General features: G+C 39.0%; 1 protein-coding gene and 1 long non-coding RNA gene across 7 annotated transcripts in view; both read right to left on the bottom strand.

Moving 5' to 3' along the window:
- Window positions 1-26,217, bottom strand: part of LOC309622615 — a 463,955-nt gene that overhangs the window by 17,498 nt on the left and 420,240 nt on the right. The gene's annotated exons all lie outside the window — the stretch shown is intronic.
- FER (FER tyrosine kinase) overlaps window positions 11,975-26,217 on the bottom strand; it is a 457,469-nt gene continuing 443,226 nt past the window's right edge. For all 6 annotated transcript variants that reach the window (XM_082376336.1, XM_082376339.1, XM_082376338.1 and 3 more), the window contains 2 exons: window positions 16,855-16,977; window positions 11,975-15,668 (listed from right to left, as the gene is read on the bottom strand). In XM_082376336.1, coding sequence (XP_082232462.1) covers window positions 15,526-15,668; window positions 16,855-16,977 — 266 coding nt within the window. In that variant the 3' untranslated portion in view covers window positions 11,975-15,525. The remainder of the gene's footprint in view (window positions 15,669-16,854; window positions 16,978-26,217) is intronic.

Here is a 26,217-nt window from a genome sequence, read left to right as displayed (position 1 = left end):
TGTCTTTGTCTGACTGACTTCAGTCAGTATGACAATCTCTAGGTCCATCCATGTTGCTGCAAATGGCATTATTTCACTCTTTTTTATGGCTGAGTAATATTCCATTGTAGATATGTACCACATCCTATTTATCCATTCATCTATCGATAGACATTTAGGTTGCTTCCATGTCCTGGCTGTTGTAGACGGTGTTGCAGTGAACATTGGGGTGCAGTGAACATGTATCTTTTCAAATTATGAAAATTTTGGTTTTCTCTGGATATATGCTCAGGAGTGGGATTGCTGGATCATATGGTAGCATCTAGTTTTAGATTTTTAAGGAACCTCCATACTGTTCTCCATAGTGGCTGCACCAATTTACATTCCCACCAACAGTGTAGGAGGGTTCCCTTCTCTCCACACCCTCTCCAGCATTTACTGTTTATGGATTTTTTGATGATAGCCATTTTGACAGGTGTGAGGTGATATCTCACTGTAGTTTTGATTTTCATTCCTCTAATAAATAACTAGCAATATTGAGAATCTTTTTATGTGCTTCTTGGCCATCTGTATGTCTTCTTTGTAGAAATGTTTATTTAGGTCTTCTGCCTATTTTTTCGATTGGGTTTTTTTTTGATACTGAGCCTCATGAGCTGTTTGTAAATTTTGGAGAATAATCCCTTGTCGGTCACATCATTTGCAAATATTTTTTCCCATACTGTGGGTTGTCTTTTCGTTTTGTTTATGGTTTCCTTTGCTGTGCAAAAGCTTTTTAGTTTAATTAGGTCCCATTTGTTTATTTTTGTTTTTATTTTCATTACCCTAGGAGATGGATCCAAAAAGATACTGCTGCAATTTATGTCAAAGAGTGTTCTGCCTATGTTTTCCTCTAAGAGTTTTATAGTACCTGGTCTTAACATTTAGGTCCTTAATCCATTTTGAGTTTATTTTTGTGTATGGTGTTAGAGAATGTTCTAATTTCATTCTTTTACATGTAGCTGTCCAGTTTTCCCAGCACCACTTACTGAAGAGACTGTCTTTTCTCCATTGTGTATTCTCGCCTCCTTTGTCATAGATTAATTGACCACAGGTGCAGAGGTTTATTTCTGGGCTTTCTATTCTGTTCCATTGATCTAAATGTCTGCTTTTGTGCAGGATCATAGTGTTTTGATAAGTGTAGCTTTGTAGTATAGTCTGAAGTTTGGGAGCCTGATTCCTCCAGCTCCATTTTTCTTTCTCAGGATTGCTTTGGCTATTTGGGGTCTTTTGTGTCTCCATACAAATTAAAAACTTTTTTTGTTCTAGTTCTGTGAAAAATGCCATTGGTAATTTGATAGGGCTTGCACTGAATCTGTAGATTGCCTATAGTCATTTTGACAATATTGATTCTTCCAATCCAAGAACATGGTATATCTTTCCATCTGTTTCTGTCATTTTTGATTTCTTTAATCAGCATCTTATAGTTTTCTGAGTACAGGTCTTTTGCCTCCTTAGGTAGGTTTATCCCTGGGTATTTTATTCTTTTTGATGCGACGGTAAATGGGATTGTTTCTTTAATTTCTCTTTCTGATCTTTTGTTGTTAGTGTATAGAAATGCAACAGACTTCTGTGTATTAATTTTGTCCTGCAACAAAGTCCTGCAACTTTACCAGATTCAGTGATGAGCTCTGGTAGTTTTCTGGTAGCATCTTTAGGCTTTTCTATGTATAGTATCATGTCATCTGGAAACAGTGACAATTTTACTTCTTCTTTTCCAATTCGGATTCCTTTTATTTATTTATTTTTCTTCTCTTATTGCTGTAGCTAGGACTTCCTAACCAGTGTTGAATAAAAGTGGTGAGAGTGGACATCCTTGTCTTGTTCCTGATCTTAGAGGAAATGCTTTCAGCTTTTCACCATTGAGTATGATGTTGGCTGTAGTCTACAGCCATACCACCCTGAACACACTTGATCTCGTCTAAAAGTTATTTTAAAGGCTTCTGTGACCTTACAAGTTTTAAAGTAAATGGTTTTAAAGATGTAATAATATATCTTGCTAACGTACTTCTAACATCTCTCTCCTAAGCCTAGGAACTTCACCCCTGATTTTCTAACAGCCCTGCAGTGAATTGAATCATATTAAAGGGTATCATTATTAAATTCCTCCAGCTTCATTTAAAATAGTAAAAAACCAAAAAACAAACCAAAAAAGGTGCTATGAACATGTATGTAAAAGTTTATGCATGAAATAAACCTTCAGTTATCTGGGTTAAATGCTACAAGACAATTTTAAATTACTGATTTCAGCTCTTTAATAGTTACAGAACTATTTTGCATGCTATTTTTTCTTGAGTAAGCGTTGGCAAGTTATATTGTTTCTAGGAATTCATCAATTTTGTTTAATTTAGGTTATTTTCAAATTTATTATCAGAGAGCTCACAGTATTCACTAATTTACCTTTTCGATCCCTGCTGTTTCTGTAGTTATTTATATCTACTATTTCATTCCTAAGATAGTTTATTCTTTTCTTCTTGCTGAATCTCATTGAAGAACGAAGTCTTGGCTTTGTTTTTCTATGTAAGCAGTATGTCAAACATATCAGCGTAGGGAAAGAAATTAAAAAGCAGCTTTCTTTTTTGTCTTTCATTGTTTCTTTAAAATTTATCCAGTTAAAGAAAGCCTTCCATTTCCCCTGGATGGAAATACAGAGAAGCCTCATAACTCAGGGTGTCTCACCCACGGCACTATTAACATTTGGGGCCAGAGAATTCTTTAGTGTGAAGGTCTGTCTTGGGCATTGTAGGATGGTTAGCAGCACCCTGGCCTCTACCTATTGGATGCCAGGAGCACTTACTAGTTGTGACGAACCAAAAATATCTGCAGACATTGTTAAATATCCCCTGGGAGGAAAAATTGCTTCCAGTTGAAAACCACTGCCATGACTCTTATGTTTAATCTTAGAAAACAAAGTTCTAGAATCACTTTATTTCTAATCTTTTAAGTTGAATGCTTAGCTCATGAATTTTCAGCCTTGTTTTTTTTTTTTGGTTGTCAGGAAATTCAGTAAAATGTATTGCCTCGTAATTAACAGATTTTAGATATCTGGTTTCCTCTCTTTTCTCTTTATAATTGGACTTTGTTTTTAATTTATAATTTTCCTCTTTTACCTTATGTTTAACCTTGTAGATGACTTCTGGTCTTCCCAAATTAGTACTTGAGGAATATACTTTAATATACACCAATGATTATTTTCATGGAACATCTACTTTGGGGTAAAAAACTGTGAGGGTATCCTGATATAGGACTGATTTCAAGCCACGAGAAAGGGTTTGAGAAAGAGAACAATGAAGCAAAGAGAGGAGATATGCTCTTGTGAATCTGCTGGTCTCCCATTTCTAACTTTCTATATGCATCAGAGTGACGTAGAAGAGAGGCTGGATTTAGTTTGATATAAAATGAAATTTAGGAGTTAAACTGGCTGGGGCAGATGGCTGCCTGTCCCCTGATTTGATTGAGATGAAAGGTTCAACCATAGCAGATGAGATGTTCCCATCTCTGATTGGTATTCCCTGGAAGACTGATGAAGTGTACAGTTCTGGAATAGAAAAGGCCTGGTTTCTGGGGTTTTGGCTGCTGCAACAGGAGCTTCAGTGAGGGACATCAGTGAGAAAATCCTCCCACTTTGCCCACTCACTCCCTTTCATAACGCACATACATCCTCAGTGTGTTCCTTCGAGTCCTGCTATGCTGTATGACTGTGTCATACTCATTCCTTGACATTTGGCAGCGGGGCAGAGGGGAGGCTTCCAGAGGCTGCTTGGAAAATTAAACTGGGATAAAAACCCAACAGGCTTAAATTATTCATTGGCTTTTACCCAGGTCTAGAAGGAAACGTTTGGGGGCTGGATGTGTTTGCATGAAAGGGAAAGATCCTCTGAATATGGAACAAGACCAAGCCCTAATGAAAGGTGGGAAGAGGCCAGGAGAGAATAGCTTCTAAGGTTGTCAATATCTCCACTTCCTATGACATTTATTTTTCTATTAATTCTTGGCATTTATATTGCTGTGATAGATCAATTAGCCTCTCTAATGTTCTAGTCCATTGACCTTATCATTTAACTATCCTATGGTGCCACTGTCACCACAGGGAGACTGCAAAAGAAACATTTATAATTTTGAATTACCTAGGTCCAGAGCTGGGGAGACATTAAAAGGCTTAGTTTAGATAATCAGCACATTAGATGACTGAACCTTTAAGGAATTTTCCTTTTTCTCATCACTCTGGAATTCTGACAGCTACACTGTGAAAGCAAGAGAACAGAACCCATCCTGCACAGTGCTGGTGTTCAGAGATTCTAAAGTGACCCCGAGAAGACTTGGGAGATCACAGAATCCCAAAGCTGGAAGGGGCCTCGCCTTAGAGATCACTGAATCAGCCAGGATCCTTGGCTGCAGGCAGCAGAACTGCTCTATGGATAGCTTAGTAAAAGGGAATGAGCTGGAAGGCCATCAGGAGGCTCCAAGGTCAATAGGAGGCTAGAGAATGAGGCTTGGGAATGGTAAGAAACCAAGGGTGCTCTGGAGGACTAGGGCAACTTTACAGCAATATTTTCCTAGGAACAATGCCTTCCAACTCTTTCTTCTGTCCTTCAAGACTCAGTTTTGGGAGAAAGTATCCAATTGGGTAAATAAAGATTATGGATCGGTCCTTTGGCTTCTATAGTGGGAGGGCACCATCTGGACTACATTAAATACTGAAGAAGGAATCAGGATGCTTTTAGAGAAGCAAAATTAAAAAGAAAAAAGTTTTAATACTAGGTAATGATTTAGTCCAACCTGTTTTACAGTTTAGGAAACTGTGGCCTAGATAGTGATGTGGCTTGTTCACATTTACAAACTAGTGAGAGTCCAACCAGGGATGAGAACATAGGTTTCCTAGCTCCCAGTTTGATGCTTGTTTCGATATCAGATGCCTTTGGAAGTAGCACCAACAGCCTGACTCAGTTGTAGTCACGAGTTTGGCCTAAGTGTGCTGGGTCAGTCCAATTGTAGCAGATTAGGGGAGTTTCAAAATACACTTCATTTACACTGTTTTTACCTGAAGGAACAACCACTGATGCTTTTAATTAAAGGAAACTAGTTCTTACATCCATGTTTTTTTGCAAGCAACATCATTGCCATCTGCCTAAAGAAATCACTAGCCAGAGGGGGGATGTACAGTGAAGTCTAGGACTTTAAATACCACGAGAACTCCAGGGAATTTCAGAGATGCTGTTCATCCATCCTGGGGACTGGAACTTCAGTCCAGTAGCCAACCTCCCTTGGTGATGGATGCACCTGGTCCTAATTAATTGAAGTCAGTAAAAGCACAGGTTGTCTGGGCTGCTGTGTCAGAAATCAAACCTGCCAGAGATGAGGATGCAATCTCAGACGGACAATTAAGAGTTATGGTGAAAGGATTCACCAAGGGCCAGAAACACCCAGCTCTGGTCAGCCAGAGTGCTGCAGGAACAGGAAGGTCAGAGAGGGTTGTATGGATTCGTTTTGCTTGTCCTAAGAAGCTTGGGGGCTGCCCCACAAACAGGAAACGTGTTTTTGAGAGGGGAGTGGTTACCACTTCCAATCCAAGATCAGGGATGGGGAGAGGGCTTGGTTTAACGCAGGGGAAACTGTGTAAATAACAGCATGCCGTTTTAGAAAGGTTATCGATTTGCTGACTGAAGGGTAAACAGTCGTCCAGCATCATCTTGGCTCTGTGACCAGCTCAGCCCTGTACACAAGCCAGGCAAGGATGCACGCCTGTAACTGTCGTGCAGCAGCAGCTTTCAGCTTCTCTTTCCAAACATCCCTCTCAGCCACCTTTCTCCCCTAAATCCTTTTGTTATGTCTAAACAAATCGTGTTATGAAACAACAGCAACAAAAACCCTGGCAAAGAGCCAGTCCGCACAGAGAAATGGGACTTGAACTATATTTCAGTTCTGATTTCTAAACAGAGGAAGCAGTGATTGGAGTGTAAGCAGCACACACCCATTATCATCAGAACTCAGAAGCTTAATTACAGAGAAGCTGAAAGCTAATGGTTTTTTATACACTGTTACATCCCTAGGCCAGTTACCATGGAAATCTCTCCTTCCTTTTCTTCTGCTTAGAGAATGTTTATATGGAAAAGAAAGAAATATAAACACGATGGAAAGATTAAACAAGACAAGGCACAGTTTGCTACAAATATTTACATTTATTATAAGAATACAGTAAAAAAAAAAAAAAAAAGTTCCACAGACCTATGCATGGTAATTGGTCTATTGGAAAAGAAAAAAGGGCCATTCAAAAATGATCTAAGTTTACAAAAATGATGAAATCATGTTTTAAAAAAGTAGAAAACAATTTAAAAACACCCTACAATGTTAGCTGAAGTTCAAAGTGTATTTCTTCTGAATGTAAAACTAACAAATAAATAAGTGCTAAATACAGATCCGAGTTAAAAATGGTAAAAGACAGACAACTAACTGCTTAGATATTTCTCTCTCATTCATTTTCAGACTTGTTTACAAAGCCAGATAAACTCACCAAAGGACTTGCTTCTGTGTTTTACACTTTAGCTTTTTATAAGAAGCACCCTATTTCCAGTGTTTCTTTAATCCACTTAACAAATATATTATTTTAAAATAACAACAAAAGAAGATTAAAGGTGCTTTAACCTGACAATATTGGCACTAAAAGGAAACTGTAAACCACAGGAGTGCTTTGCTCAACATGAGGCTTGCAGATGGAACATCTGTACCATGGGGGGCTGAGGGCACACCCCATTCCCACCCTGTCATCCCACACTCATCTTCTAACAAAGGGAAGTGGAAGCAACCCAGAAAGTCACATTTCTGCAACCACTCACTGTGGGTCTGTGCCAGGAGCATGCAGTGCCTTAGGCCAGTGGGCCACCCACCGTCAAATGGCTTGGGCGCCATTTGTACATTTTGTCTTTGCTTTCCGTTTGCTTGAGTTCCTGAAGAAGTCAGTGCTGTTCCTGGGACTTTGACAACTTGATTTTATTCTCCTGCATTCATCTGGCTTTTCCTAACCCTATGTGGTTGTATGGCTATGACTTCAGAGAGTTGTAATCTTTTAGGGCACTCACCAGACCATACCAAGAGAAACACAAAGAAACCATAACATAAAGTCAGCAGAATTCATACTGCCACCAACCCCTGCTATACTCATATGTTGCTTAAGTAGGCCATGTGATTTAATATATTTAACATAAATTAAACATAAAACCTATACACCTCTGACTAATAAAGCTGTCTTAGTGAGAAATCTCAATGATTTATGAAGGAAAATGATAAACAGAAATGGCCCATGAAAAGTGTGCTCCTGGCCACTGGTCCATGTTGAGAGTCTGATTATGTCACAGGATGCTGTGGGGTAACTGGCATTTCATATGGTGAAATGTTCGTCAAGTGAAAGGGAGTTTCACGTTTTGGGCCACTTTGGTCATGAGTCTGAAACAAACAAAACCCCTCTCTACCAGTTCCCCTTTATCTTTGATTTTGATTTGATGCTCAGAACCTATAGCTGGGATTGGATTTAGAATCATAGGATTATAAAATATACTTGTTATGGGGAATCAGGTGAACCTTGTGGAACCAATCTCTTGGACACTAAAGCCCAAAATAGTGAATTCCATTAAAACACGTATATTTTCCATGCATTCCAAGTGTGAAAGGTCCAGCATCTGAGGAGGAATTATGGCAAATAAGTTCATTTCTGTTGGAATTGGTCTTCCACTTGCAGCTGAGGCAAAGCAATTAGACTGGCAGGGGATGGGCCTTCACAGCATCCTATCATCTAAATACAAGAACTGTTATGCTTTGGGTTAGGAGAAAACTTCACGGTCATATTAAGCATGGCTCTGGGCACCATGCCCTTTGCATTTGCTTACAACAGTCTGGCATTTCTTAAGAGCAAGGAGGCAAGTTTATTTCTACCAAGTAAAATTATTTGTAAAAAACTTTCTAGATAATAGGGTGTTTTCCTCACCCCCACCACTCTGCCATCTTCCATGTTTAAAAATTAACAAAAGCATGGATTAGCAAGCTTGCAAAGACTGCCAAGATGGGCCTTTTGCCTGGGATCTCAGTAATAACATTCCAGATTCCCTCTCAGCCACTAAGTTTTTGAATCCAGGGCACTTAGAAATTCAAGCTACCATTGCGGGTTGGGGGGTGGATTTAGTTTTTTGCTTCATAAGGATTTTTCAGGCAACTCAAAAGAGGACCCTCAAGGTTGTACAATTTGACAAGAGCTACATGAAGAAAATATTAAGTTTGGGCTCATATACAACTTCATTTTTCATTCTCAGATTTTTGCTGCTTCAACGTGGGAATTGGGATTTTTTTTTTAATGGCCTTCTTATACTTATCCTGTGTTGCCCAGAACATTGCTATTTCCCATTGACATCCATCCTATGCTTTCAAAATAAGGTACTAGCTCCTCATTAGATGAACTGCCTGGATGGTTCTATTGATAGTTTTTGCATGGATGTTTTAACTGAGTACAAAGGGATGAAAGTAGTGTTTCTGTTGTTGCTTTAATGGTTGAAATCTGGCTTCTTCGTATGTCATTTTAGAATCTGATTTGGATAGCATCTAGAAGGTGCTTATTCTGATACTAAAGATATTCTTAACAGATAGGAGAAAGAGTGATGTTTGGCTTTGTAGGAAGGGTACTGCTCTGGGGGAAACTGTAGAGTTTGTGTTTCAACACAGTAGTGCTTTGGGGTCTGTGTCTCTAGGTAGATTGCCTTATTTTAAACTTGAGTCTTTGTATTTGCTACCCTCTTTTCTGAAGCTATGGAAAAACTCTTTGACATTGTGCAACTGAAATACTTCTAGACATTTACTGACAAGAGGAGTGTGAAAGAAACAATAAAAAATACTGGCAGAGAAGAGTGGAATGGAAAAATTGAAAATGTCCGGGGTTTTAAAATAATCATTGTTAGTGTTTTAACATTTCTTTGGAGGCAGGTCACCTAGTGAGCTTACTCGGCCAAGTCAACAGGCTGCTTCCCTGGACACATCTGCTCACAATGATCTTTCCATCCTGGGAAAATCTCCCAAGAACCTCTATTGATAGTGTAACTCATCAAACACATCTGCCACCTAGTCGTCCTATCCCCACCACAGAGACTACAGCGAGGCCCCTTTGTGTTCTAAGCTGCATGTGCCACGGGGCCTCTCACACAGGGTATGCGGCTGGCCTGGTAAATGGGTGCCTGGGAGCTCTCTGTAAGGCAAGGGCCTCCTGAGCACGTGAGGAGAAACCGTTTGGTCTAGGCCAGTTAAGACACTGTCTGATAAAAGCTGATGAGAAAAGGCTTTTCTGTTATGGTAAAGATTAAGAAACTGAACATGAGAAAAAGAAATACCAACCAGAAAAAAAAATAAATAACCTAGAAAAACTAGCACCCAGTAGGGTTCCCTGAACCTGACATGGCAGATATTGAGAAAAAGCTTCTGAGTGAATAAAGCTGAGGGAAAACATTACAAAATTCTGCTACCAGGGTGATTACCATCACTTAGAACATTTTATTACTTTGTAGAACTCTCACATCTTCTGACTTCAGTGGTAATGTTTGGGGAGATAATTTAGAAATTCAAGATTTGAATCTTTTTAGAGTTTTTTTAATTTTTAGAGTTTTTTGAATCTTGCCAAGTTTGCTGGCCAGGAGGGAAGCTCAATCTGTCTTTATGTTGCAGGCAGAGACACCCGCAAGGTACCTTTTCTTTCATAAAATAATAAGAAGGAAATTTCACAGCAGTTTTCCTCCAATGCTGGCTGCCCCAGACATATGTGTGCCACCCGCAGTTCCTTACTGCTTAGGAAGTGGGCTGAACCACTGTCATACCTGCAGCCTTCCAGAAAAACCAAGCAAGAGTAATTCTCATTCAACAGTGGCTTGCTCTTGAGATTACAGGGAGCATAAAGAAAATCAAATCAATACCCCACTTAGTGCCCTTTAAGAAGTGTTGTAGAAACTTGAGAGGTACGTAATGTTTAATACCATGCAGCGGGAAGCACCTCAAAATTCCCTTTTGAGGATTCGCTTTCCCTCATTGATAGCACATTTATTTGTTGGAAGGTGAGCCCTTGAGTCACTTTGCGTTGGCACTTTGTTTTTGCCCTTCCTGTCCTTCAATCTTCCTTTTTGGGTGTCTCTCTTTCTGCCTTCCATGTCTGACCTAAGCCATGCTGCGCTGCGACTGGCTTTAGGATGCTTCTATGATTCCTTCCCTCACATGTTATTAGTATAAAGACAAGGAGCATGGCTATTTAATCGGTGCTCCCCTCCTTCCCTGCTGCATTCCATGTTTCCCCAGAGCTGCGCTCATCAGAGGAAGGTCCCTCTGGGGTACCTCTAGGAGCCAGTTAGTCAACATCAGTCAAAAGGTGACATGGCTGATCTCAGCGTGCTCTCACTTAGGAGACCAGCCCCACTGCAACCAGACTTCTAATGAGGTGTGAATAATCAGTGATTTAGTTTAAGAAATAGTATCACTAACTCAAATACAAAGAGACTTAGAGAAGTCTCTGTTAAAAGTCTAAGCATATACGGCCAAACCCATTAGTTGGGAGGACAATGGGCATGTGTCGCCCAGCACAGCGTCGCCTCTGAGCTGGGGATAAGAGACTGCTACACATGCAAGGGAGAGGTCTCTGGTTTGCTCACATGAAGGCCCACATGCTGGCAGGTGACCTCTTTTGCTTCTTTTGACTCCAGTACCTTTTAAATTTTCTGTAGGAAAGGATCTGGCCTGGTGGCACTGTTCTCCTCAGGCCTCCTAGTGACGTTGTCCAAGTCTTCGTTCCACTGTAATTATCCTACACTCTCTGTAGGGGCTGCATCATCCTGCCTTAGAATAACTGGTGCTCTCCTCTTTTGCCTTTGTAGACGTTTGCCTCAGTGCCTTAGTAACAGATGTGCTGAAGCCTATGCTCATTATATCTCTCCAGTTTAAAGTGACTAGGAATTTAGTACAGAAGGATTTTTCTACCACCTAAGAATCTCAGTCTTTATTAGGCCGTCTTTAATGTCTACACTTAACATTTCAGAATTTAATCTTTGAATCAGTATGAGGCAGTAGGATGGTCTTCAAGGGGTTACAAATATTTCCTTAAATTGAATTATGACTAAGATATACAGTTTTACACTTTCTGTATTATAGCATTATTTTTTAAAGGAGAATTTTATGGGACTCTACAACTGTAGCAGTATCTCCTTCAAGTAGGTAATCTTGGTACATGAAATATTGACTTTTAATTAGAATATTTTCTTTGGCAGAAATTAATATGTAGTTCTGGATCTTCCCAAATAATATATTATTCAGACTTGATATGAAACTAATCAAAACAGAGAAAAATAAATAAAACTAAAATATTTAATAAAAATATCTGGTACGTATAAGCAAATCAGAGTTAGTAATAAAAGAGGTAATACTTTATTTTAATGGTAAACTTTCATGCTAACTTAATAGTGTAATGGAACTGTAATATAAACTCATTTTCATATAAAATCTTTGTTTTAATTAACATATTAATACATAAAGAAACCATGTCTTTTTCAGTTGTCTGTCCCTTTTTGTTCTTTGTATTTTGCATTATTCTCTGTTTTGTGTGAGGGCTCTGACCTCCTAAATACAAAAGTCAGTCTTTACATGACTCAGAATAGTGTTTATGGACAATCAATTCTGTTGATAAGAAACAACTAAAATACCAATGGTGTGATGGGGAGGTACGCATATGTAAAAAGAGGGTTGAGGCAAACAAACAAACAAACAAACAAACCCTCTTTTCAGAAAGTATCAACTGATCTCACGTCAGAAGACACACAGCCACAGAACAGTGCCCATAGAGTATACTAGGGAAGGTTTGCAGGTACATTTTTAGAACATCTGATGAGTGAACTGGAAAGTAGTGTGACTGAGGTAACCGAACGACAGTAACATACGACCTAGACATGTATTTTTGCGTTCTCATTTTTATGTTTATCCCACTACAAGATCCTCAGTGTGTGGCATATAGTATAATTAAAACACTTTCTTCTTGACACAAGTCATACCAGTACTGTGAAGCCACGGTTATTTTAGTGGTATTAGCCAAACTTTATATAAAACTATATGGCAAAACTGAAACAATGAGTATAACACAGACAAGAAAACCATATCATGGTTTAAAGGAAGTTAAGACTAGTTCATGACTAAACATTTTCTTTTCTTTTAAAACAACCCTCAAATGAAAACAGTTGTGAAATGTGTGCTGAAAATTGGCTGAAGCAATTAGACTCATGTTCTACACTGGTGTGCTAGTAACAGGTTTCAGTAATGTTGTATTTGTGATAAAATGGTGAATTATGGATGAAGAATTTTATTGCCTATATTAAATTTGGGAGATAAGAGAGAAATGATTACATAAGACCTTTCACTGGGGACCTAGTGGCAGGATGGACTGAAATGAAACCTCTGGTTTTGAAAGTCTAAACAAAACCTATTCATCCTTTATTATTATATCCTAGAAGAGAAAGAATATGTTGGCTTTGGGAAGTAACCTTAGATTACATGGAGTGCAAAATAATTTTAGGTTTCACATGTTGGTGATAAATGTTAATTTGACAATAAAAGATTTCTTTCCTTGAAAAATGATGAACTACCTAAATATTTCTCATAAAGGTTCCTTGGTGATTCAAGATAGAAAAATGCAGGTGAGAGTCAGGCTGCCTGGGCTTACTGCCCCCCCCTCCATATTCATAAATTTAAGGAATTATGACAGAAACTACATAGGAGTAACAGATGCAACGTGTGAAAAATCCATTAACAACACAAAGATTTGTGATCTGGCTGAATTACATTCAGACCAGTGGCAATTTTGGTTACTAAAATTTTGGTTACTGTTTTCTTACTAAATAAGTCATAGGATTTTATGTGTTTCTGAAACCTTTCCCTATATCAACTTGCAAATTCAGAGGAGTATTTGTGTGTATGCTTTTTGGGTATGGATTAGCCTCCTAAAGTACATAATTCCAATAATTATCAGTGACAGAAGGGATGAATAAATTATGCTTCGAGCACAACAAAGTTAACAGTAAAAAATAGTCTGCATAAGTTTTTCTTAATGCATGTGCCTATATTAAATTTAATATTCTATATAACTGATATGATCCTGAAAGACTCCCGATGAGTTATTAATCCTGAACTGTACCACTGCCTGCTTTGGGACAAAGAATAAAATAGAATTTAAATGCTGCAGATGTCACGATGTTTTGAAAAGCTTCTTTAATTTAAGCACAGAGTTACGATGTGAACTGCAAATTCTAACAGCCTGGATGAGTGAAATATCAATGCCATGTTCGTTCTTTACACCAGAATGCAATGATTAAGCTTCAGGTCTTGTTCACAAAATTAAAGCCCAAACCAACATTCTCTCTCTCTGCTGAAAGCTTAGCATTGGGGCTGCTAAGTGATGGGAGGCTGTTTTCTTTAAGCAAAGAATATTACAGAGAGATGCACTTGGAAATACTGGCAAAGGGTGGAAATGTCCCCATTTTATTCTTGCTTTTGAAGGCTGGCCAAGTGCCTGAAGACCAGAGCTCTTAATCTTAATTCATGAGTCTGCTTTGATTTACCACAGTATATGCCATCAAAAGAAGGTCTCATTTTACTCATAATATGTGACAGAAGGGAAACAATGCTGATTAAAACAGAGTTACTTTGTATATTGCAATATTTTTGTGGGCGAGTTTATTATGCTTTCATTTTCGTCTGGATGTGGTAATCATTAAATGTGTGTGAAACTTCAAGGAGATTGAAGTGGTAGACACAAGCCATTTTTCTCCTCAGTATTATCCTGTTTACTCTTGAAAGTAGTACTGGGTGTGAGTTGTGCGCAGTGATATTCCTAGGCAGCAAATATGTGGAGGGGGCAGGAGGAATTTTCTATCCCATAAGCTCTTCCAATGAATGTAGACCAAATAATCACTACTGTGCTATTTGGACACAGGCCTGAGCACTTATTAAAAGCTCCCAGGCCACATTTACCCCTGAGCGTGACCATCTCTTACACACATATTTATCCTGAGAGGCAACTATATACAGACCATGGGGTAAGTTCCCTGGATGAAGCTAAGATTCAGCTAAAGACAATCCTAGTTTAAACTCTGTTACATTTTATTCATATGAAGCATCTCCAAACTGTGCTCATATATGGGTGGGCTAATGATAAGAATTTTCAGGTAGCAGTATAAGAGTAAATGAGGGGGAAGGTGGACAAAGGAGCGCTATCTCTACAGCTTTTTCCTTAATAAGGTTCACCTGACTTCTTAACCATTTACTCCATTCATACCTGCCAGGTTTCTCGGTATTACGCGCGTGTGTGTGGCTGTGTGGGGGGTGCACGCCCATGTGTGTACACACATGGATGTGTTTATGAACTAGAATCATCATATTCTGACAGCTCTGGAAACTGGCACAAATGAACAGAATTAAATTCTGGGATGTCTCCTCTCAAATGAAGGTACTTAAAATTATGCTGCTATTTCTGTAGACTCGTGCTTTGGAATTTCTCTAAAGAATTTTTTGTTGACAAGAAGGCTCTATCTATGAACTCCTGAAAACATTTCTTAAAACCTTTTTCATGAATCAGACCATAAAATAAAGCACGTGTGTGTGTGTGTGTGTGTGTGTGTGTGTGTGTGTGTGTGTGTGTAAAGGCATAACTCTGGTAAGAAGGCAGATTTTCTATTTTTCTTTCCTTCTCTTTGATGATGACTTTAGCTGCCCCTTTCTCCAGACCGTCCTCCTGTTCCAACTTACTTCTTGCCATCACAGCTGTCTGAAACATTCTTTAAAAGCTGTGGCCTCAATTAAGAGCTCTTTGAGGACATTCCAGGTATCATTTTCTGATGCCTGGACAAAAGGGGAGGGAAACAACAGGTTTACCAATAAGACAGGAATGTGAGGATTCTTACACTGTGCTTATTTCTGGCGAGAAAGGAAAGAAAACCCCTAGGAGGTCTAAATAATTCTCAATATAAAATGATGTTTACAAATACACTCTTGCCTTGGCAGAGCAGAAAGCCAACTTTGGTTGGAATGTGTCCTGCAGACATGGCATTACCAATGCAGCTGATAGCACCGATCGAGTAGGGTCTGTGGCATGGGACAGCAGCCGTGAACTGGGTCTGAAGTAAAAAATCTCTGAGAAACATCGATGGTCCTGGTGTGAAAAAGATGGATTGGTTCCCCCTCACGTTTAGAGCCTGTGCTTTTCTATTTACAAAGGGCTGAAATGCCAGGATTGCTGTGGTGAGCTAAGAAAGCCCTTGGTAGGACTACCTGTTTCTTGAATGCATTTGCCTTTGACTTTTTTTAACGGCACATATTTAAAAAACAGTTAATTAAAAAAAATAACCTTAGAAGACTGTTGCACATAACGTGGTATAAACTCATTGTTAACGAGAAGAACAATATTACTCTGCTGGAGGACCAAGTCCTGGAGGCTGAGTTTGCACTGTTCTGTCACTATGTGATTTTCTTCTTGATGACAGTGAGCTCTTTCTGAAGTTCAGTGAACTTGGGGCGGTTTTCAGGTTTATAATCCCAACACTTCATCATAATTTTAAAAATGTCCTCTGGACAATGCTGAGGGGCTGACATTCGGTATCCTGAAGACCCAAGAGAAGAAGAACAGAGAATTTAGAATGGGGATAAGATATAAATGTTCACATAGGGCATCATGCAGTTTGTAATTTTTAGTACCTTATGTTGTCGGTTAATAGAAACAAAAAAATCCATTTCGGGGCAAACCGATTTTTTTTCTATAAGTAATGCAGACTTTAATATTAATAGAGCAACATCATTACCTTCTAGTTCAAAGAACCCATTTTCTGTTTGTTCATTTGTCACAAAGTCTGATGTAAGATACATCACATACAAATGCATGTTTCAGTTGCTCTAAGTATTTGCTTTTAGAATTTGCTTTTAGATGCTGTAGGCAGAGTTTTAAAAAATCATCTCTACAACTCAGGTTTTTGAAGATGAGAAAAAGGATGAGGATTTATAAACATTAATTTAAAAGTGAAATAAAAATGAATATGAGGCATATTCCTTTACGGTCTGAGAAGAATATTATCTTTAATTCAAAGTCAACTGGCAGTGTCCCGGCAGTGTGCTGGGCGGTATGTGTGTGCCTGTGTGCATTTGCCTCCGGAGCGGTAGGAAAAGGGAGGAAGGAAGCTGGAAAGTTATCTTCCTACACCCGATTCTACAACCATGCCCCCCTCGAGGGGCCTGACCCTAGGGCACTGGTGTTTTGTTGAAAGTATTGTGTTGTTGTTGTTGAAAGCCGGGGACTACACAAGTGCACGTGAGGGTGTCACCGTCACCTGCTTATTCCTGTCCCTGATCTGAGAACACCATAGGGCTTCTTCAGAACTGTTCCAAAATTCTCAACTTCTTCCTGAAGTCTAACTGCATTTCAATTTGCAGTAATATTAACAGTGTTTATTTGGCATAGAATAAAAAATAGGTGGTCTACCTCAATCTCCTATTTCCCTGGAAGATAGTGAATGGCACAGCCTTGCCGGTGTCATGCCAGGCAGGGGGAGTGGAAGAAAAGCCTAGAGCTTTCTATTTTCAAAGAGCTGGGATCTATCTTTTAAAGTCTTTGTTGTTGTTGTTGGTTTGGTTGTGTAAGAGCTACACCATCCATAAAGTTCAAAAGTAGATTAACCAGCACCTCTCCTATCGCGTGCCCAAGAGTACCCCCTTCCTCCTCCCAGGAAATGCAGACACGGCACCAGCACTGCCCGGGCTGGGTGTGAACACTGCTACCCCGTGTCTTTGGCTCACCTCTTTCCACTTGCTCCCGAGCTTGTTGATTTGTCATTCCAGGGTATGGGCAGACCCCTAAGCTGAAGGTCTCCCAGAGGAGGATGCCAAAGCTCCACACATCACTCTCAGAGCTGTATCTCCCTGCAGGGCGAACAAAACCACATTCAGGTCATTGGATAAGCGGGTGACCATTTCTGGTTGTGTTTGTCTATGTCAGTCACATATTAACATATTTAAACTTACCAGGAATTCAATAACTAGTGATCTTATTTTCTTGACTAGTTTTGCTTTCCAGGAGTAGTAATATTACCAATTAAATGAATAGTCTTCAGGCTGCTACTTTAACCAAACCACCTTCCAAATCACATTTCCCCCACCAAGAACAAATATTCACTCAGTATGCAAGCTTACTTTCTCTGTGGCCTCTAAATGAGATGGATGGTTTATATAAAAAAGATATAAATTTGTACACATCGATGCCTAGGAGATTAAATAAGTTGGAGTTCTGCAATTTTGTCTTCTGCCTGCGTCATTTTCTTTCTACTAAAATTACAAACAAACTTAAAGCAATAAGGAAAGTTTCTTAACTTCAATTTTTTACTCATCACTGTTTACAGATATTCTTACACGCTTAAAGTTCTCATTTTCTCCACTGATAGTTTCATTTATGGAAAATACATTTTTCTGTGTTTTGAATAGAGTAGAAATTAACATAGCTGGCTGATAAAAACAACTTCTTTAAATTACATGGTGCCGTGTTTTGTCAAAATATCTTGGTGCACCTGCTTTACTGAATTACATAAGCTAACTCTTAGTTTAGTTTAGTTTAGTTTTTTTTCCCTTGGTAATCTTCTAGAGAAACAAGGAGATAAAAGCCAATACCAGATATCTTCTGGAATGAATGTGAAATCAAGGAGGGGAGGCAGAAAAGGCTATGAATTTTCAAGATTTTCCAACATAATTCTGCCATTCTGGGATGTATAAATGCCCATCCTCTCAAAATGTCTTGTTACTTTGAGTAGGATGGCCTTTTCTCTTTCTTGAAAACAGTACAATGAGAATGAGAGTACGCCTGTGCTATAACTGCTCTGACGTCAGAGTTTGGAGTGTACTTGCTGATCATCATCTCCAGCTGTGTGAATTAGCTTCCTTCTTACTAGACAGTAATTACGGACATTCACTATGCTAGTCGGTAGGAAGATTAGTTTCCCTGTCTGCATATCAACTCTTTTCATGTTTGGCATCCAGTAATTTAAAACTTTTTATGAAAATCATTCAATGGTTACAAGTTAAGACTAATTAACTCTTTAAGGAAGTACAAGGCATAGAGAGCCAAATACCTTATTTTTGTAAGATAGTATCTGGGAAGATATCAAGAATGGCCAGTTGTATTATAAATTAAGATCACACTCTAGAAGTGAAAGCTTATAACCTAACTCTGTAACCTTGACTTTTTTTTTCTTTTTTTTTTTAATTTTATTTTATTTTATTATTTTTGGCTGCGTCGGGTCTTCATTGCTGCGCGCAGGCTTTCTCTAGTTGCGACGAACGGGGGCTACTTTTTGTCACGGTGCGCGGGCTTCTCATTGCAGTGGCTTCTCGTTGCCAAGCATGGACTCTAGGCGCGTGGGCTTCAGTAGTTGTGGCACGGGGGCTCAGTAGTTGTGGCTCACGGGCTCTAGAGCACAGGCTCAGTAGTTGTGGCGCACGGGCTTAGCTGCTCTGTGGCATGTGGGATATTCCCGGACCAGGGCTTGAACCCGTGTTCCCTGTGTTGGCAGCCGGATTCCTAACCACTGCGCCACCAGGGAAGCCCTGCAACCTTGACTTTTGAATCTGGTTTTACTGGATAATTTTAAAAAATTAATTAATAATTACTGCTTTATTTTTCTTACTGAGATATAATTAACATAACATTATATTAGTTTCAGGTGTACAGCATGATTTAATGTTTGCATATATTGCAAAATAATCACCACGATAAGTCTAGTCAACATCACCATCCATAGTCACCATCCATAGTCATAAAAATTTTTTTTCTTGTAATAAGAACTTCAAGATCTACTCTCTTGGCAACTTTCAAATATGCAATATAGTATTATTAATTATAGTCACCATGTTTTACATTACACCCCCATGACTCATTTGTTTTATAACTGGAATTTTGTACCTCTTGACCACCTTAACCCTCCCCCTACCTCCCACTGCTAGACTCTGGCAACCACCAGTCTGTTCTCTGTATCTATGAGAGTGGTTTTGTTGTTGTTGTTTAGATTTCACATATAAATGAGATTATACAGTATTTGTCTTTCTCTGTCTGACTTATTTCCCTTAGCATGATACCCTCAAGGTCCATCCATGTTGTCACAAATGGCATGATTTCACTCTTTGCTATGGTTGAATAATATTCTATTGTATATACACACTATATCTTCTTTATTCATTCGTCCATTGATGTACACTTAGGCTATTTCCGTATCTTGGCTATTGTAAATAATGCTGCAAATGAACACGGGGGTGCATATATCTTCTTGAGTTAGCATTTTTGTTTTCTTCAGATAAATACCCAGAAGTGGAACTGCTGGATCATATGGTAGCTCTATTTTTAGTTTTATGAGGAACCTCCATACTGTTTTCCATAGTGGTTGCACCAATTTACATTCCTCCTGACAGTGGAGGAGGGATCCTTTTCTCCACAACCTGGCCAACACTTGTTACTTCTTGTTTTAATAACAGCCGTTCTAACAGGTATGAGGTGATAAGTCACTGTGGTTTTGATTTGCATTTCCCTGATGATTAGTGATGTTGAGTATCTTTTCATGAAACTGTTGGCCATGCATATCCCTTCTTTGGAAAACTGTCTATTCTGAACTTCTGCCCATTTTTTAATCAGATTGTTTTTTGTCTTGAGTTGCATGAGTTCTTTATATATTTAAATATTAACCCCTATCAGATATATGACTTGCAAATATATTCTCTCATTCGGTAGGTGTCCTTTTATTTTGTAAATGGTTTCCTTTGCTGTGCAGAAGCTTTTTAGTTTGAAATAGCCCGACTTGTTTATTTTTGCTTTTGTTGCCTTTGCTTTGATGTCAAATCCAAAAACTCATCTCCAGCACTAGAGCTTACTGCCTATGTTTTCTTCTAGGAGTTTTATGACTTCAGGTCTTATAGTCAAGTCTTTAACCATTTTGAGTTAATTTTTGCATATGGTGTAAGATAGTGGTCTGTTTCATTCTTTGGCATGTGGCTGTCCAGTTTTCCCAACATTTACTGAAGAGATGTCCTTTCCCCATTGTATATTCTTGCCTCCTCTGTCATAAATTAATTGACCATTTATGCATGGGATTATTTCTAGGCTTTCTATTCTGTTCCATTGATCTGTGTGTCTGTTTAATTCTAATACCACGCTGCTTTAAATACCATAGCTTTGTAGTATAGTTTGAAATCAGAGAGCATGATGCCCCTAGCTCTGTACTTCTTCCTCAGGATTGCTTTGACTGTTAGGGTCTTTTGCGGTTCCACGAAAATTTTAGTATTATTTGATCCAGTTATGTGAAAAATGCCATTGGAATTTTGATAGGGATTGCACTGAATCTGTAGATTGCTTTGGGTAGTATGAACATTTTATTAATATTGATTCTTCCAATCCATGAGCATGAAATATCTTTTCATTTATTTGTGTCTTCTTCAGTTTTTTTGGTTGTGTCTGATAGTTTTCAATGTACAGGTTTTTCACCTCCTTGGTGAAATTTATTCCTAGATATTTTATTGTTTTTGATGCAATTATAAATGGAACTGTTTCCTTAATTTCTCTTTCTGATAATTTGTTATTAGTGTATAGAAACACAACAGATTTTTGTATTTTGACTGTATCCTGCAATTTACTGTATTCATTGATTAGTTCTAACAGTTTCTTGGTGGAGACTTTAGGATTTTCTATATAATATCATTTCATCTGCAAATAAGGACAGTTTTACTTCTTCCTTTCCAAATGGGATTCTTTTCATTTCTTTCTCTTGCCTAATTGCTGTGGCTAGGACTTCCAATACTATGTTGAACAAAAGTGGTGAGAGTGGGAATCCTTGTCTTGTTCCTGTTCTTAGAGGAAAAGCTTTCAGCTTTTTACTGTGAACTGTGATGTTAGCTGTGGGCTTGTCATATGTGACCTTTATTATGTTGAGGTACATTTCCTCTGTACCCACTTTGTTGAGAATTTTTATCTTAATGGGATGTTGAGTTTTGTCCAATGCTTTTTCTGTATCTATTGAGATGATATGATGATATGATTTTTAGCCTTTATTTTGTTCATGTGGTGCATCATGTTGATTGATTTGCAAATGTTAAACCATCCTTGTATCCTTGGAATAAATCCCACTTGATCATGATGTATGATCCTTTTATTATTTAATGTATTGCTGAATTCCGTTTGCTAAACATTTTGTTGAGAATTTTTGCTTCTGTGTTCATCAGGAACAATGGCCTGTAATTTTCTTTTCTTGTGATGTCTTTATGTGGTTTTGATATCAGAGTAATGATGGACTCATAAAATGAGTTTGGGAGTATTCCCTCTTCTTCTGTTTTGGAAGAGTTTGAGAACGACTGGTATTAATCTTCTTTGAGTGTATGGTAAAATTCACCAGTGAAGCCATTCATTCCTAGACTTCTTTTTGTTGAGAGGTTTTTTTGTTACTGATTCAATTTCAGAAGGTTTTTGTTTGAGAGATTTTTTTCATTTTTTCTAGGTTGTCCAGTTTGTTGGCATATAGTTGTTCACAGAAGCCTCTTACCATCCTTTGTATATCTGTGGTATCAGTTGTAATGTCTCATTTTTCATTTTTAACTGTTTTGATTTGGTTTCTGTCACTTTTTTTTCTTGCTGAGTGTAGCTAAAGTTTTGTCAATTCTATCATTTCAAAGAAATAGCTATTAGTTTCATTGATCTTTTCTATTGTCTTTTTAGTCTTTATTTCATTCATTTCTGCTCTGATCTTTGTTATTTCCTTCCTTCTAATAACTTTGGGTTTTATTTTTTCTTCTTCTAGTTCCTTGAGGTGTGATGTTATGTTGTTTGAGATCTTTCTTGTTTCTTGAGGTAGGCATTTATTACTATGAACATACCTCTCAGAACTGCTTTTACTGCATCACCTAACTTTCGGTATGTTCTATTTCCATTTTAATTTGTCTCAAGGTAATTTTGACTTTTCTTTTGATTTATTCTGTGACCCACTGGTTGTTCAGTAGCATGTTTAATTTCCACATATTTGTGAATTTCCTAGCTTTCTTCTTGTAATTGACTTCTAGTTCCATACCGTTGTGGTCAGAAAAGATGCTTGATGTGATTTCAGTCTTGTTAAATTTATTAAGACTTGTTTTGTGGCCTAACATATAATCTGTCTTGGGGAATATTCCACGTGCACGAGGAAAGAATATGTATTCTGCTTCTTTTGGATGGCATGTGTATACTGATCTATAGATATCTATCTATATATATATATCTGTTAAGTTCATCTGGTCTAAAGTGTCATTTAAGGCTGACATTTCCGTACTGATTTTCTGTCTGATCTTTACATTGACTCAGGTAGGGTACTGAAGTCCCCTACTATTATTGTATTGCTGTTTATTTCTCCTTTTAGGTCTGTTAACATTTTTTAAAATATATTTAAGTATTCCTATGTTAGGTGCATAAATATTTACAAATTTTATATCCTCTTTTTGGATTGACCTCTTTATCATTATGTAATGCCCTCCTTTGTCTCTGATTACAGTCTTTGTTTTAAAATCTACTTTGTTTGATATAAATATAGCCACCCCAGCTTCCTTTTGGTTTCCATTTGCATGGAATACCTTTCTCCATCCCTTCACTTTTAGTCTTTGTGTGTCCTTATGTCTGCGATGAGTCTCTTGTAGGCAGCATATAGATGGGTCTTATTTTTTATTCCATTCAGCAACTCTGTCTTTTGACTGGCAAATTTAGTCCCTTTACATTTAACGTTGTTATTGATATGTATGTACCTATTGCCATTTTAATTCCTTTCTTGCTGTTTTTTAGTTCCTCTCTGTTCCTTACTTCTTCACTTGCTCTCTTCCTTTGTGGTTTGATGACTTTCTTTAATGGTATGCTTAGATTTTTCTCATTATCATTACTGTATCTACTATAGATTTTGACTTTGTGGTAAGCATGAGGCTTACATATAACAACTTACATTTTTAAGTTGATTAAAAAAAACTGAAGATTGAACACATTCAAAAGCTCTACATTTTCACTCCCCCCTGCCTTGTTTTATGTTTCTGATGTCAGATTTTACATCTATTTATCTTGTATATCCCTTAACTAATTTTTGTAGTTATAGTTTTTATTTTTTTGTCTTTAACCTTCATACTACCTTTATAAGTGATTGATCCACTACCTTACTACATATTTACCTTTACCAGTGAGATATATATACTTTCATATATTTTCTTGTTACTAATTAGCAACCTTTCTTTTCAGCTTAGAGAAGTCCCTTTACCATTCCTTGTAAGGCCAGTTTAGTGGTGATGAACTCTTTTAGATTTTGCTTATCTGGAAAACACTTTCCCTCTCCTTCAATTTTGAATGATAACTTTGCCAAGTAGAGTATTCTTTGTTGGAAGTATTCTTCTTTCAGCACAGTGAATATATCATGCCATTCCTTTCCTGCATGCAAAGTTTCTGTTGAAATATTTGCTGGTAGTTGTATGGGGAATCCCTTGTATATAACAAGTTGTTTTTCTCTTGCTGCTTTTAAGATTTACTTTTCTTTAACTTTTGACACTTTAATTATAATGTGTTTGGTGTGGGTCTCTCTGGGTTCATCATCTTATTTGGAACACTGTGGGTTTCCTGGTCTGGATGTCTCTTTCCTTTCCCAGGTAGGAAGTCTTCAGCCATTATATCTTTTTTTTTCTTTAAATAAATTTATTTTTTTATTTACTTATTTTTGGCTGCGTTGGGTCTTTGCTGCTGCGTGAGGGCTTTCTCTAGTTGCGGCGAGCGGGGGCTACTCTTTGTTGTGGTGCACGGGCTTCTTTCTCATTGTGGTGGCTTCTCTTGCTGTGGAGTACGGGCTCTAGGCGTGCGGGCTTCAGTAGTTGTGGCGCACGGGCTCAGTAGTTGTGGCACGGGCTCAGTAGTTGTGGCGCACGGGCTCAGTAGTTGTGGCTCACGGGCTCTAGAGCACAGGCTCAGTAGTTGTGGCGCACAGGCTTAGCTGCTCTGCAGCATGTGGGATCTTCCTGGACCAGGGATTGAACCCGTGTCCCATGCATTGGCAGGTGGATTCCCAACCACTGTGCCACCAGGGAAGTCCCCCATTATATCTTCAAATAAGTTTTCTGCCCCTTTCTCTCTCTCTCTCCTCCATCTGGGACTACTATAATGCAAATAGTCTGCTAGATGTTGTCTCATAAGTCCCTTAAGCTCTCTTGGCTTTTTTCATTCTTTTTTCTTTTTATTGCTGTGATTGGATGACTTCCATTGCCCTCTGAGCTCACTGATCCTTTATTCTGTTTCATGTAGTATGATGTTGAACCTCTCTAGCATATTTTTCAATTCAGTTATTGTATTCTTCAACTCTATGTCTTTTCTTTGGTACCTTCTTATATTTTCTATCTCTTTGTTGAAATTCTCACTATGTTCATCCATTCTTTACCACCTTTAACGTTTTATCAGGTGGATAAACTATGTCCGTTTCATGAAGGTTTTTTTCTGAGGTGTTATCTTGTTCTTTCGTTTTGGAACACATTCCTCATTTTGCTTGACATTCTGTGTTCGTTTCCATGCATTAGATGAAACAGCCACCTCCCCCAGTCCTGTAGGAGTGGCCTCCTGTAGGAGATACAACTTACCATCCAGCTCTGACCTAACTCTCCGATGTCTCTCAAGCCTTTGTGATTGTCCAAGCAGCCTATTTTATTTTTTAATATCTCCTAGTAGTTGAAGGTGTTCCAAGACCTGTCAGTGTCCCAAAGAGGAATATCTAGCACATAGATTCAGGCTGATTGGAAGCCAGACCCTCGGGCAGCAACTTTAAAGCATGCAAATATATACAGTCCTATCAGACTGCAAGTGTAAGCCATGCTGGGCATCAGAGCCAGGCGATCTGGAATGTCCCCTGGATTACAGTCACAAAAATAGGGGCTCCAGACAAGTGTATAAGTTCCTTTCTGGGAGATACTGACAAATTGTAGCGAGGCAGAGGGAGTCACAAAATCCTGTTCTCTGGCCTGCATTCCCTGAGAGCACCTTGATAGGCTTCTAGACAAACCTGGAGCCTGCCCTCAGGCTGAAGCTCCAGCACAAGATTATAGGCCTTTCACGGAAAGACTGTGCTCCTGGGTCTGTTGCCTCTTGCTGTGCCCTGAGGGTGGTAGCTGTTTAAGAACGCTTTCTCAGTTCTGTGGGACCCAGGAGTGTCAGCCCTGCTGGTCACCAGAGCCAGGCAATGTAGAGGTGTCTCCTGGCAGCAGCTGAAAAAATTGAGGCACCAGACAAGTGTTTAAGCTCCTTTCTTGGAGATACCAGTGAGCTAGAGTGAGGTAGAGGGATAGCATAAAGACGGCATCCACCAGCCTCATTCCCTGAGAGCAATTCTGTAGGCCCCTAGAAGTATGCCAGACCAGAAGCCTGCCCCTCAGGCCAAAGCTCCTGGATAAGCAAATGGTCTTTATCAGAAAGACTGGGGGTGTGCTTCAGTCTGCTGCCAGTGCAGTGCCTTGGGAGGTGGCAGTCTGCCCAAAACTCTCAGATTGTTACAGTCCTGTGGGTTCCAGGAATACACGACCCCTGGTCTCCAGAGCCTGGTGATCAAAGGGTGTCCCCTGGGTGGCAGCTACAAAAACCAGGCCACCAGACATGTGTAAAAGCTCCCCTCTGGGAGATACTGGCACTTTGGATCATAGCAGAGGGAAAGCATGAAGATGGTGCCTGCCAGCCTCTGTCCCTAGAGATACCCTGTCAGGGCCCTAGATGCATTAAATTAGATGCCTGCCCCTCAGGCTAATGTGTTAAGATTAGCAAGTGAAGCTCTTTCATGTAAACTCTAGGAGTCTTTCCATTAGCTGATTCTGCCCTGGGCCCTGTGGTGGGTGAGCCCTTTAAGAAGCAGTTCTCAGCTTGCTAAAGCCTTGAGGGCCTCGTGGATGCAAGCCCAGATCATTTTCAAAGCCAGATGTTTTGGGGGCTCATCTCTCAGGTGCAGGTCTTAAAAGATAGGATGCCTGATGTTCCTTCGCTCCTCAGGGAGAAGCTATAGGTTTTGAGTTCCCTCCTGATTGTGGGTCACTGAACCAGGGGTGGGATTTAGGGCAACATTTTAAGTCAGCTGCTCCTACCTGCTCCCATGTGGCTTTTTTCCTCCT

The sequence above is a fragment of the Balaenoptera borealis genome (genome assembly GCF_965194805.1).
Source record: "Balaenoptera borealis genome assembly, chromosome: 2".
Taxonomy (NCBI): Eukaryota; Metazoa; Chordata; class Mammalia; order Artiodactyla; family Balaenopteridae; genus Balaenoptera; species Balaenoptera borealis.
The sequence above is the reverse complement of the archived record's forward strand: the minus strand, read 5'-3'. Positions and strand labels throughout refer to the sequence as shown.